Source organism: Erythrolamprus reginae, chromosome 1 (assembly GCF_031021105.1).
Source record: "Erythrolamprus reginae isolate rEryReg1 chromosome 1, rEryReg1.hap1, whole genome shotgun sequence".
NCBI classification, from domain to species: Eukaryota; Metazoa; Chordata; class Lepidosauria; order Squamata; family Dipsadidae; genus Erythrolamprus; species Erythrolamprus reginae.
The window spans coordinates 169,782,229-169,794,330 of NC_091950.1; the positions used below are offsets into that span (position 1 = coordinate 169,782,229).

The 12,102-nt window shown below is 32.6% G+C and overlaps 1 protein-coding gene across 1 annotated transcript in view; it reads right to left on the reverse strand.

Moving 5' to 3' along the window:
• The window catches only part of LRP1B (LDL receptor related protein 1B), a 1,143,506-nt gene that overhangs the window by 75,566 nt on the left and 1,055,838 nt on the right, over positions 1–12,102 (reverse strand). Inside the window, exons 68-75 of the mRNA XM_070731453.1 lie at positions 11,428–11,534; positions 10,647–10,776; positions 9,467–9,573; positions 8,518–8,650; positions 4,846–4,968; positions 4,294–4,416; positions 2,911–3,048; positions 1,012–1,146 (exon numbers count right to left, since the gene is read on the reverse strand). Of these exons, the coding sequence (XP_070587554.1) occupies positions 1,012–1,146; positions 2,911–3,048; positions 4,294–4,416; positions 4,846–4,968; positions 8,518–8,650; positions 9,467–9,573; positions 10,647–10,776; positions 11,428–11,534 (996 nt within the window). The remainder of the gene's footprint in view (positions 1–1,011; positions 1,147–2,910; positions 3,049–4,293; positions 4,417–4,845; positions 4,969–8,517; positions 8,651–9,466; positions 9,574–10,646; positions 10,777–11,427; positions 11,535–12,102) is intronic.

Consider the following 12,102-nt stretch of genomic DNA (forward strand, 5'->3'; position numbering starts at 1 on the left):
TCCACTACTGATCCTAGGTATAAATACAATCTGCATGCTTTTGTATTTGATGCATGAAACCAATGCAATCAGCAAAACATATCAGTGTTTTCAAATTTCCTGAATTTTAGTGACAGAATATTGAACATTTTAGCATTCACCACAAGCATTAACAGGAATTATAAATATCCCATAAGACACCAAGGGCATATTTGATATAGTCTGTTAAATTCATATGAAATGAATTCAAAGAACTCTCAGATTTGAAATGTTACTTCAAAGTACAGTACATATCAAAAAGAACAGTGTATATTTGGAAAAATAGTTCTTCTTTTTCCAGACTTCTCTGCTTTAAGGCGTTATTGCATTATAATTTATAAATCCTTCGGGATTGGGCGGCATAGAAGTTGAATCAATCAATAAATCAAACAAACAAAATAAATAAATAAATAAGTAAATAAGTAAGAAAGTAGGTAAGTAAGTAAGAAAGTAGGAAAGTAAGAAAGTAAACAAGAAAGTAAGAAAATAAGAAAGTAGGAAAGTAAGAAAGTAGGAAAGTAAGTAAGTAAGAAAGAAAGTGAGAAAGTAAGTAAGAAAGTAGGAAAGTAAGAAAGTAAGTAAGTAAGTAAGAAAGTAGGAAAGTAAGAAAGTAAGTAAAATATATAAAACTCTTAAGGCACCCATATTTTTATTCAGAGTACTATTTCTACTGATTTAAGTGAAAATATACATAATTATAATGGAGTAATATTAAATAATATTTAAATGGAATATATATCAAAATATGTCTCCAAGTTTTTCATTAAACGAAGAAATAACAAGACCAAGTAAATACTTAGTTTTGCTGCTATTTAAAAATGTTCATTATATTTTAACTCCTTAACTTTCAGATTTTTTTTAATGTAATTCCAATTGCAACAAATGGGATGACTTTCTCTATACTTTAACTGTTATTAAAATCAAACTTCTAACACCACCTAATAATATTATCAAACATCTTTAGAATGGTTAAAAGCAGTGCTTTAGAAATACCTTCACATTGCCAGTTTCTCCTGTTTCTCTGAAATCCAGGCTTACATTGGCAGAAAATTGATGTTTTGGTTTTATTACAATATGCATCATCACCACAAGGATTCACATTATTTTCACAGTTGTATTCAGTCAAACCTAAAAACAAAAATAAATTTAAATATTTGCAAAGTAAAATTGTTTAATATTTGTACCCTAACTATGCACACATAATTCTATCTACAAGCAAAAAAAAAATCATATTTCAAATTTGAATTTCACAGAAGTTGTTTTTATATGATCTTAAGAAAAAAACTGAGTATTACAGAAGTTGTTTTTTATTGAAACAAGCTTGAAAATATTTCAATTCTTTAAAGCTGAATTTGTATGTTTCAAAAGTTTGGAGAATCAACGTATCATGAATCTTCTCCAAATTATTCCAAATTCATCTTAAGGCCCATACCTATATTTCAAGGCCTGGGGAGTGCAAAAACAGCTTCCCCCACTCCCCGGAGGCCCTCTGGAAGCTGGAAATAGCCTATTTCCCAATTTCTGGTGGGCCCAGTAGGCTCAGGTTTTGCCCTCCCCAGGCTCCAAAGGCTTCGCTAACCACCACCACCCCGAAGGCTCTCTGGAAGCCAAAAACACCTTCCCAGAACCTCTCTGTGAGCCAAAATTCAGCTGAATTACAGCTGAGCTAGGGCAATGGCTCACATGCCAGCAAATATGGTTCTGCATGCAACCTGTGGCACCCATGCCATCACTGCCCTAGAGCAACTTGAACAATTTTTCCTGGAGAATATCAGCAGCTTTTAAAAAAATATTTTTCCATTGTCAGGATTCCATTATTTCTTCCTCCCCCATTAATTCTTATCAAGGCAAATAGAATAAAATATCTAGGAAATAAGTTGGTGAAGAATGGTTGGTGGTTACAGTATGTACTATCTTTCCTCAGACCTTATCATATTTATTTTTTTTAAAGCATGTTTTAATATGTACGTAAAAATACTATTTTAAAATATTGTGGTGACAATTTGGAAACATTCCCATAGACATTTGGGAAGGTTAATGATTTCTAAAAGTTTTGTCGTTCCTTTTTTCATTCATTCTTGTTGGGGAGAGTACCCAAAGAAGCTACAATTATGATACTCTTTATTATAGCCTAGGAAACTATTTTCTCAAATCATAAATAAATTCAAATTAATAGTATTTCTCACTAATCTCATATTCTAATGAAATAATGCCCTGTTCAATTGCTGATCCCAATGCTCTGCTCTATATCAGAGTCTTGATTTTCTTCTCTTTTTAAAGATTAACATTCTCATTTGTCCATTTTTCTCCATGTGACTACATGATTAGCATATTTTTCATTTTTTAGAGTTCAGGACTGAAGTAATAAAACATTTAAATAAAAAAGGCTCTTTTATATGCATTGAAAACTATTTTCCTCCTCTTGGTTCAAGAAATAGAGGACATTTGAGGCAAATGTTTGTAATATATTGCATCCAGGTATTATAAACTATAAATATTAATAGACAAATGTGATTCTTTAGGACAATATCATTTTTCTCAAATTCAAAGGAAGTTGTGAAAAATTCATACAACTAACACTGCAAGTTGCAGACCAAGCCACATGCAACAAAATAACTGTTTACAGTCTTGAAGGAGGACAAACAATGAGGTATCTGGCAGTGATAACACACAGGTTGAAGCATTCAGATTCTATAAACAAATCCACCCATGAACATATATGTAAAATATCAGTAACTATAATTTGAATTACACTGTTCAGGTCTATGATAAGAGAACTGTTGATTAGTTTTATATTGTTCACATTAAGATCAATTAGATTATGCAGATTCTGTTCTGCATTTTTTTCTGTCCCTGAGCATGGAAATTTGGCCGTCCCTTAATCAAACTTACTTGTTTTACAGCCTTGTTCATCTGAACCATCTCCACAGTCATCAAACTGATCACATTCTAGTGCCATAGGTATGCACCTCTTATTATTACAAGCAAACTCATCCTTTTTACAAGGTCTGGATTTATATATTGTTTTGTCTGCAAAAAAGATACACAGGGGCAGTCAATTGTTTTGAGCCTTTGATATTATTCATAAAATAAATGCAAAAGGCTCTACAGATAGCTGTTTTTTGGACATGTAGGTGCCTGTGCTGTCAAAAGTATAAAATAATAAAGGTTTTCTATTGCTCCTGGGGCCAAGAATATGAGACCCCAAATCTCAATATCACACTTGCTTAAAGGAGAAATACATCACTCATAGAATGATGTCTGCTCTATTTATAAATTCAAAAGAATAACAAGTCAACACAGGCTGAATACACATTGAGGGGTAGGGAGCAGGATCACATTTATAGTTGCTTTTCACATACTGTCAAGACAACGCCTATCTGAAGTGGAGTTCTGCTACCATGTCAGTATAAAGCAACTTAATGTCAAATGAAGGAAGTGAAAAGAAAAGAAAGAAAGAAAGAGAAAGAAAGAAAGAAAGAAAGAAAGAAAGAAAAATAAAAGGGAGGGGGAATGTGTTTTTCTTATCCTGGAGAAAAATTACCTATGTGGCCACTAGGAACTGAAAACAACTTAATGAGCCATAATCACATTGCACATATTATTTCCTAATGGAGAAAAAATAAATAAATTCTAAATGTTTGGGATGGCTAGACACATGAATGTGCATGTTGACATCATCAGGCAAATGTAATAATTTACATACTTACTGTTGACATCAGTATGCTGTTGCACAATGGCAACAGTAACCTGATGGCATCATCATGTCAGTTTAGTCATTTTGGAGCTATTGAGATTTGCTGGTCAAACTGATTTTATACAATGTTTCACTGGCCTCAGAATGAACAATAAATAAGTCTGTATCTTCTACAATGAATAACTAGGAGTTCACCCTATTGAATAAAAACCTTCAGTCCAACATTAACATTAATGCTAGTCAATAAAAAAAAAGCCTGCAAGAAAATTAAGCAAGATCAGAAGAACAATAGTGAACTGATAGCTAGGTTTCTGAAGAGCTATTTGGATACCACTTACTGCTGATAATACCAAAATAATTCCTATTCTAGAAATAGAAATGAGCACTATTACTCTACACCTACAGTATGTGAGAGCTACCAAAGATGAATTTATTGCTGTTATTGTAGCACCATTAGGCTGGAATAAATTCTGCCCCACACGCCATCTTTAGAAATCTGTGAATTGTAGTCTCAGTTATTAAGACAAGAAGGGACATCACCCCAAAGTGTTACTGTTGGTAAAACTAAGATTATTTACCACAGTGATCTTCATCTGAATCATCACCACAGTCATCAATCCCATTACATATTTGCTCATGTCTCAAACAAATGTGATTATTTCTGCATCGGTATGGCCTAGTTGGAGGGCATGGAAAATTTACTGTGAAAAAATAAAAAAAACATGTATTATTTGCTTCTGCAGAGAATATGTCTTTTATATATTTATTTGCTTTCATCAAACAGGGAAAATGTAATTAAATTATTAAATATAAATCTCCTTAATATTACTTTTAATTGATTGTAAATAATTTTACTAGATAAGAGAAAATATGGTGGAAAGCTTTCAATTATGTTCCTCATTAGTCATAAAGAGAAACTCTCTGAACATATAGAGGATCTTCAAAAAACGTTGCCTGCTTCAAATGTAATGTATACAACATGTATGTAATTTCAAGACATACATTTTCTTCTCATACAAATCAAAGACAAAGGAAAACAAGAGCAGTACTAAAAAAAACCTGCAGAGAATTTGTGATTAATTGAATATTTCATTGTTTATCCTTTTGTGGGCAGTAGGCCACAAACTTACGACATATTTCTGGAAATTCATCTGAGTTATCTCCACAATCATCTTCTCCATCACAAACCCAAAAATAGAGTTTACAGAGTGAATTGTTGCAAAGGAATTCATCAGCTCTACATATGTTCCTCCCTAAAAATACAAAATAGCAAAACTAAAATATGCACATCCTATAAATATTTATTTTTAAGTTTATATGTTGGATGCCACATGGTAAATATTCATGGTTTTATATCTTGCCTCAAATAGCTGATAGAGATAAAATTTAAGACTGATAATGAAGAGTAGCAGTAGATCCTTCTCCAGTGGAAAACAATTGTTTATGGGAAAATAAGAAGCTAACAATCAAGACATACATGCTCACGTACTCTTTCAATTGAATTCACCAGCAATCAGTACTAGTCTTTTATCCCTGCAGCCTGAATACTTCCATTTTTTTCTAATGATAGAGAAAATTGCTTTGAGAACTTTCTTTGGGAAAGTAACACTAGGACAAATAGGTCAATCCCTCTTCCACCATGATATAGAGGTCCTTCCTATTATCAGAAAATAGCTATTTATTAAATTGGATGAATCTATTGTGCATTCAAAACTCTTAGCTATCTATGCTTTCCTACTACAAGACATCTTATCTATTTCCTTTTTACCTTTTCATTGCCATCTGCTATAAGCAAATTTTAAAATTTTCTAAACTTTACATGACATGACATGAAAGGAAATTTGATCAAAGGAAAATCCATTTTTAGCTGATTTTCTCCCTAAACCTCTTGATACAAGTAATTTCTTGTAGATATGCAAATTTACCAAGAAAATATTGCTAAGAGGAAAAATATAATCAAATACATGAAATTAGTCATTGATCCACAGTTGCTCTCAGCCTGCCTGTAGTGGTTGCAGTTGATTGTAGTTGAACTGTAAAACTTGGTACATTTTTTTAAGTCTCTCAAATATAAATACTGACCTTATTGCATTTTAAAAACACATTTTGAATTAAAAGAAACCAGAATAACATTTATTTGTTCACTGCTCCCAAACTTTGCTTAATTTCTCTCAGTGGAAGTAATTACCACTAAGAGTAATAAAATTAGGAAATGGAAAACATTCCTATAATAGTTACAAGCAAGTAAGCTACTGGGCAGATAATCCTTTGCCAGTTTCTAACTTTGAACAATATATTTTTCTTAAAAGTTGAATCACAGAGAAGAGGGGTTCAGGTTGTTTTCCAAAGCACCAGAGGTCCAGACAAGGAATAATGGATGGAAGCTGACCTGGAAATAGGGAGGAACTTTCTGACAGTGAGAGTGATCAACCAGTGGCAGAGAGTAACAATGAAAGAGCTTGCAAGCTGGTAAAAGCTGGGAACATTGTTAGTACCTGGCTAGGATTGGAAAGAAACATTTGGAGCAAATAGAAAATGAAAAAAAAAAATCAAAGACAGGGTTTGGAATACATTCTTCACAGAGAGTAACAATGAAAGAGCTTGCAAGCCAGTAGGAGCTGGGGACATCATTAGCACCTAGTTAGGACTGGAAAGAAACTTACTCAGAGCAAATTAGAGTAATGAAAAAACCCTGCAAAGACCTAGGGCTTGGAAAACATTCTTCACAGAGAGAAACAATGAAAGAGCCTGCAAGGTAAGAGCTAGGAAGACCATAAGCAGTTAATTAGGGCTGGAAAAAAAAGCTACATTCGGAGTATGAGATGCACCCAAATTATCAGCCTCTTTTGGGGATGAAAAAGGTGTGTCTTATACATTGAAAAATACAGTATGAACCAATTGTCAAGTATCCAAATTTTGATCACGTGACCAGGAAGATGCTGCAACGGCCATAAGTGTGAAATATGATCATAAGTCACTTCTTTCAACTTTGTAACTTTGAATAGTCTCTAAACAAATTATTGTAAGTCGAGGACTACCTGTAATGTGCTTGTTTTTAATCAGTGTTGCTACTACAGGGAAATATTAATATTGAAAAGAAAATAATGTTGAATATAAAGTAGTATAAATTTATTGGCAAAAGTCTACATTTACAATTATATATTTATTAACATAATTTATATTAATGGAAACACAAAATACATACATACATACATACATACATACATACATACATACATATTTTCATAGATTTTCACAGGTACAGATGTAACGGTCTTGTTATATTTGGGTTTCTTCCCATGTAGGATTTAGAAATTTCTGGCGACGTTTCGATGAGGTACCACTCGTCATCTTCAGCGAACACACCCTAGAACAAGGACAGAAGCACCAGCCTGAAGATGATGAGTGGGACCTCGTCAAAACGTCGCCAGAAATTTCTAAATCCTACACGGGAAGAAACCCGAATATACCAAGACCGTCATATATATACTCCAGGGTGATCCGACATAAAAAATATATAGCCTCTCCCTAGTACAGAGCTGAAGGGATCAGGTCTGGTGGCTCAGCTGTTAATTCTCTTCCTTACAAGGCAGAAGCTGCCAGATCAAATCCCAGTAAGGGTGTGGCTAGCTGATGAGGCCAGAACAAGGTCGAAATGGTGCCATCCTAGTCTCCCTTAATTTTAAAATTTCAGCAAAAAATGTGTGATATATATATATATATATATATATATATATATATATATATATATATATATATGTCACATGTTTTTTTGATGAATTTGAAAATTAAGGGAGACTAGGATAGATCTATTTCGGCCTTATTTTGGCCTCATCAGCTAGCCATACCCACTGGGACTTGAACCTGCAACCTTTGCCTTGTAAGGCAGAGAATTATCCTCTAGGCTACAGTATCCAATCCCTTCAGCTCTGCACCAGGGAAGGGTTACATATTTTTGTGTCGAATCAACCTGGTGTATTGGAGGAACATCACAGCTCCTTATTTGCCTCTCATCCCAACCCAGGGCCATTTCCAAGGCAGTTAATTTTATTGATAGCCGACAATTCTACCTGTATGTGTCACATGTTTTTTTTGCTGAATTTGAAAATTAAGGGAGAGTAGGATAGATCTATTTCGGCCTTATTTTGGCCTCATCAGCTAGCCATACCCAATTATAATAGTGTATTTTAAACTTAATAAAATATCATAATAATTACTATCATCACACATTTATTTCTATCTCTATCCTATACAAAGATGGTGTCAGTGAGATAATGTACTTTAAATATTTATATGTAGGTAATAATAAAAAGTAAAATTAATATGGATGAGTGTAAAATTTTCATTTAATATATAGAAAGAAAGAAAAAATAACCTGATTTACATGAAGTGATTTCTTAAATGTATTTCTGGTGCCGAAAATAATATATTTGCAGTATTTATAGATGATTTCTAAGATCAAAATGTTTTCAAAAATTACCTTACTTGAGAAATGCAAAGGTTACTCTATTTAACTCAGTGGAATGGCTGATCTGTATAGACTTGCAAAAGAACCTATGTTGTATCCTGACAGAATAATGTAACGTATTGGTTAATATTGTGGATTTTGAATAGAGAAAAACAAACATATCAATAGCTATAGAAAATGTTGCTAGGTAGATTTGTGCCAGTTACTTTTTCACAGAATTGGAGGAGACAAAATGATGGGAAATCCCCATATAACGAAAGATGGATATACATTCAGCAAATAACTAACTATAAATATAGCCAGGAAAAGAGAGCCGGGGGGGGGGGGGTCTCACCTCTGTCACAGTTTACTTCATCACTACTATCCACACAATCTTGAATTCCATCACAAAGCCATCTGATTGGAATACAGTATGCTTTATTTTTACATTGAAATTGGTCTTCTTTACATTCTGTTACACACTGCATCTGTATAAACATATGCAGCATGAGTATCTCCAATCAACTAACAGAAGTGTAATTGAAGCAACTAGAATTCAGCAAAACAATTTAATTATTTAATCATTGGTATTTTTTATTGATAAGATTAGGGTCATCACAAAATATAAAATATTTTATATAAAATACAAAACAATTTTCATCTGGAAATAATCAATTTTCAAAAGCTCCTTGGCAATAAAGATACCTTATTATTTTCCCTTTTGCCCATATATTCTCAATACAGCGGTGGTTTGCTCCTGGTTCGGACCAGTTCTTAGAACTGATAGGGCTGGCAGCTGGAGGCTCCGCCCATCCACATGGGATTCTTCTGCGCATGTGAACCAGTAGCAAAAATATTTGCAACCCACCACTATCTCAATAAATACATTTTGAAGATTAGGGTACTGTGAAGGAAAACCCAGGAGATTACAATTATATAGTGGTGCAGTTCTCTCTTTTTAAAAAAATGATAAAAATAAGAGGTTTATATACAATTATAATAAAAATATTTGCAACCTAGCTATCTAATTTTTATTGTTAAAAAAATTTAAAAGCCTTTAAAAACAATTAGCTAGAGTATTTTAAAATTGGAGACTATGATCAAAAGAGCACAGCTATTTTATATATAATGAAAACATTAATGCTCATTATTTTATTAACTGCAGAATTTTACTATCTATTGGAGCTATGTTTTCTGGATAAATGGCTGAGTCACCAGCTATTCCACAGAATTGTTATTTTAAATTCAAGTTTATGAACTTGTCAAGAAAGCATTAGATCAAATTAAAACATTTAATATCTTACTTCATCGGAACCATCAGGACAATCATATTCTCCATTGCATCTCAAAGATGCTGAGATACAGTCTCCATTGGCACAGACATATTCACTTGAAGAGCAGGTTGGAGATTCTGTTTAAGACATAACATTGAGGTCAGGCAGATGAAATAACATAATTTGAGATAATAGATACTATGTTTGGGTTTACTTTATCTTCAAATAAAGTACTATGGGCCTTGATGATCACCACAAAATATAGTTTTACATTACACAAAATGCAGAATACACAAAAGAGTATTAATTTTGAATCCCCAAAATATATTGTACCAATTTTGCTTCCCAAAAGCTAATGCTACAATTCTATGTGAATGTATTAAGACATGCTTCCATATTAAGGCTAGTTTTATACAAAACAATTTTTAAGAACTTTAGAACACATGCAACTTCACTAAGATTTTAACTCACTAAAGTTAATGCAACACTTAAAGCAGTTACACTATTTTTTATTTTATTTTTACATGGAAATCTGAAAAAAATATCAAGTTGCTTTCATGAATAGAAGAATCATTTTAAGCTGAGCTGAATTCAAGAAAGGACTCAGTTTTTAATGTATTTAATTTTTCCAGTGATATTAACTACTTCTTTGTTTTTAGGAAGGAATTAAAAGAGAAGTGTGAGCTCCACCCTAGAAAAAAATGTGCAGATATGCACAAGAAGAAAATTATTCCTTTTGGTAACTTTGGATGTCCCAAAAATATTTAGCACATTATGAGATTACTTGGTTCTGTTATTATTTGGCACGATTTTACTAGTATCATGCATTGTTATATCTTTGTATACTACCAATATGTACTTGACAAAAAAATAAAATAAAATAATAAAATAAAATAAAATAAAATAAAAAGATGATCTGTGAGAGACCAAATAGACCTGGCAACTGCAAATCTCATATTATTGCATTACCGCTATATAAAGGTAATAATTCAAGCCACTTTCAAAAACCTGAATCTCAGTTCAAATGAGGCTTAATTCATTTACCACTTTCTCACTTGAAGAAGTCTTTAATATTGTATTTATTATTTTATATCATGTTCTGAAGTTTTATAGACCATATTAACTTTGGATATATATTCAGAAAGAAATATATTATTATTTTCACACATAATATCCTAAGTATTCCTATCATTAAAATGGGTACATTTACCTGAATCACAATTCTTCTCATCCTCTCCCAGTAAGCAGTCATCATATCCATCACATTTCCATTTTGATGCTATGCAATGACCATTGGAGCACCGAAATTGGTCTTTTAAGCAGTCAGAGTCACAATATCTCTAATATAAAAACTAATTTAATTAATATAATACCAATCAAATGTATTTCAAGTAAAAATTAATCTATTTGAGAATTCTTTGATTTTACAACTAATAACTGCAATAGGAAGTCTCACATGTTATTAGTTTAACAGTTATAAAAATAACTGTATTCATCTGTTAAAATAGACTAACATAGTATATTTTTTAAAAAAAATCAGTGTAGCCTCTTCATTTGCTGCCACAAGGCCATTCACGCTATTCCAGTATTATCCAGGTATCATGATGGAACATATCATTATAGGCAATATTTTCTCCATTTATTGTATGGAATGGATGTCAATACACAGAATAGTTTTTGATTTACCATCTATTGGCCATTATTCCCTCTGCTACAACAATAAGAAATAATTTTATTCAGGGATCATCCTTCTGAATTAATTGCCAACTTATAATAATTGATTTTTAAAGTTCAAAAAGTTATTATTTTGATGAACTGCTCAAAATAATGCATATTGTAGTCTTTTATACTTTGCAGATAGTATTTTCCAGGTGACCTATAATGTTCCCTCTTTATTTCTGTTCTGTTATGACTGCCTGATTCCTCATGATGTACCTTCAGTAAGTAACAAAATAGATGATTTAGAAAACTACAACCAAATACTATGTTACCTCATCTGAGCCATCTGCACAGTCATAATCACCATCGCACCAGAATCTTGCAGACATGCAGTCTCCATTTGAGCAGTGAAAATCTTTCTGAGTACATGTTTGTGGTTCTGAAAAAAGAAAAATTCTGTAAAATCTAATCCTTTCAACTGCTTGTTTCTCTTAGTTCTTAAACAAGAGGATTCTATGTGCTTGTTACTGAAATATAAATGATGAAAGGAGAAATAGGAAGCTGAGGTGCTATGCAGGCTGCCTTGAACTTCTGATTGAATAGTGGAATATAAATAAAACATAGGAATACTCTGCTTCCACTCTTATTCCTCTACAACTGATATTTGCTGCTTAATGCTCCCAACTCAGAAATCTCACTGAGTATTCAAAACTGATAGTATTTGTTTTCCCTTAATTACCCTATGACCTTTTAAAGTCAAGAAATTAATGGCCATCATCATATTTTATGATTGAATTCTAGAGGTTATATGTGGATTCTGGACAAATAATTGCTTTTCCCTGCTTTAAAACTTTCTCAAATCAGATTCACTTGACAGCTCCTGGTCCTAGTGTTTTAGGAGAAGAAGAAAAACTCCTGGTCACTTTCTACAGGTCATAGATACTATACTTGAGGGCTGTCAAACTCATGGCCTGTGGGCTAGATGTGTCACATGCTGGCCAAGTCCA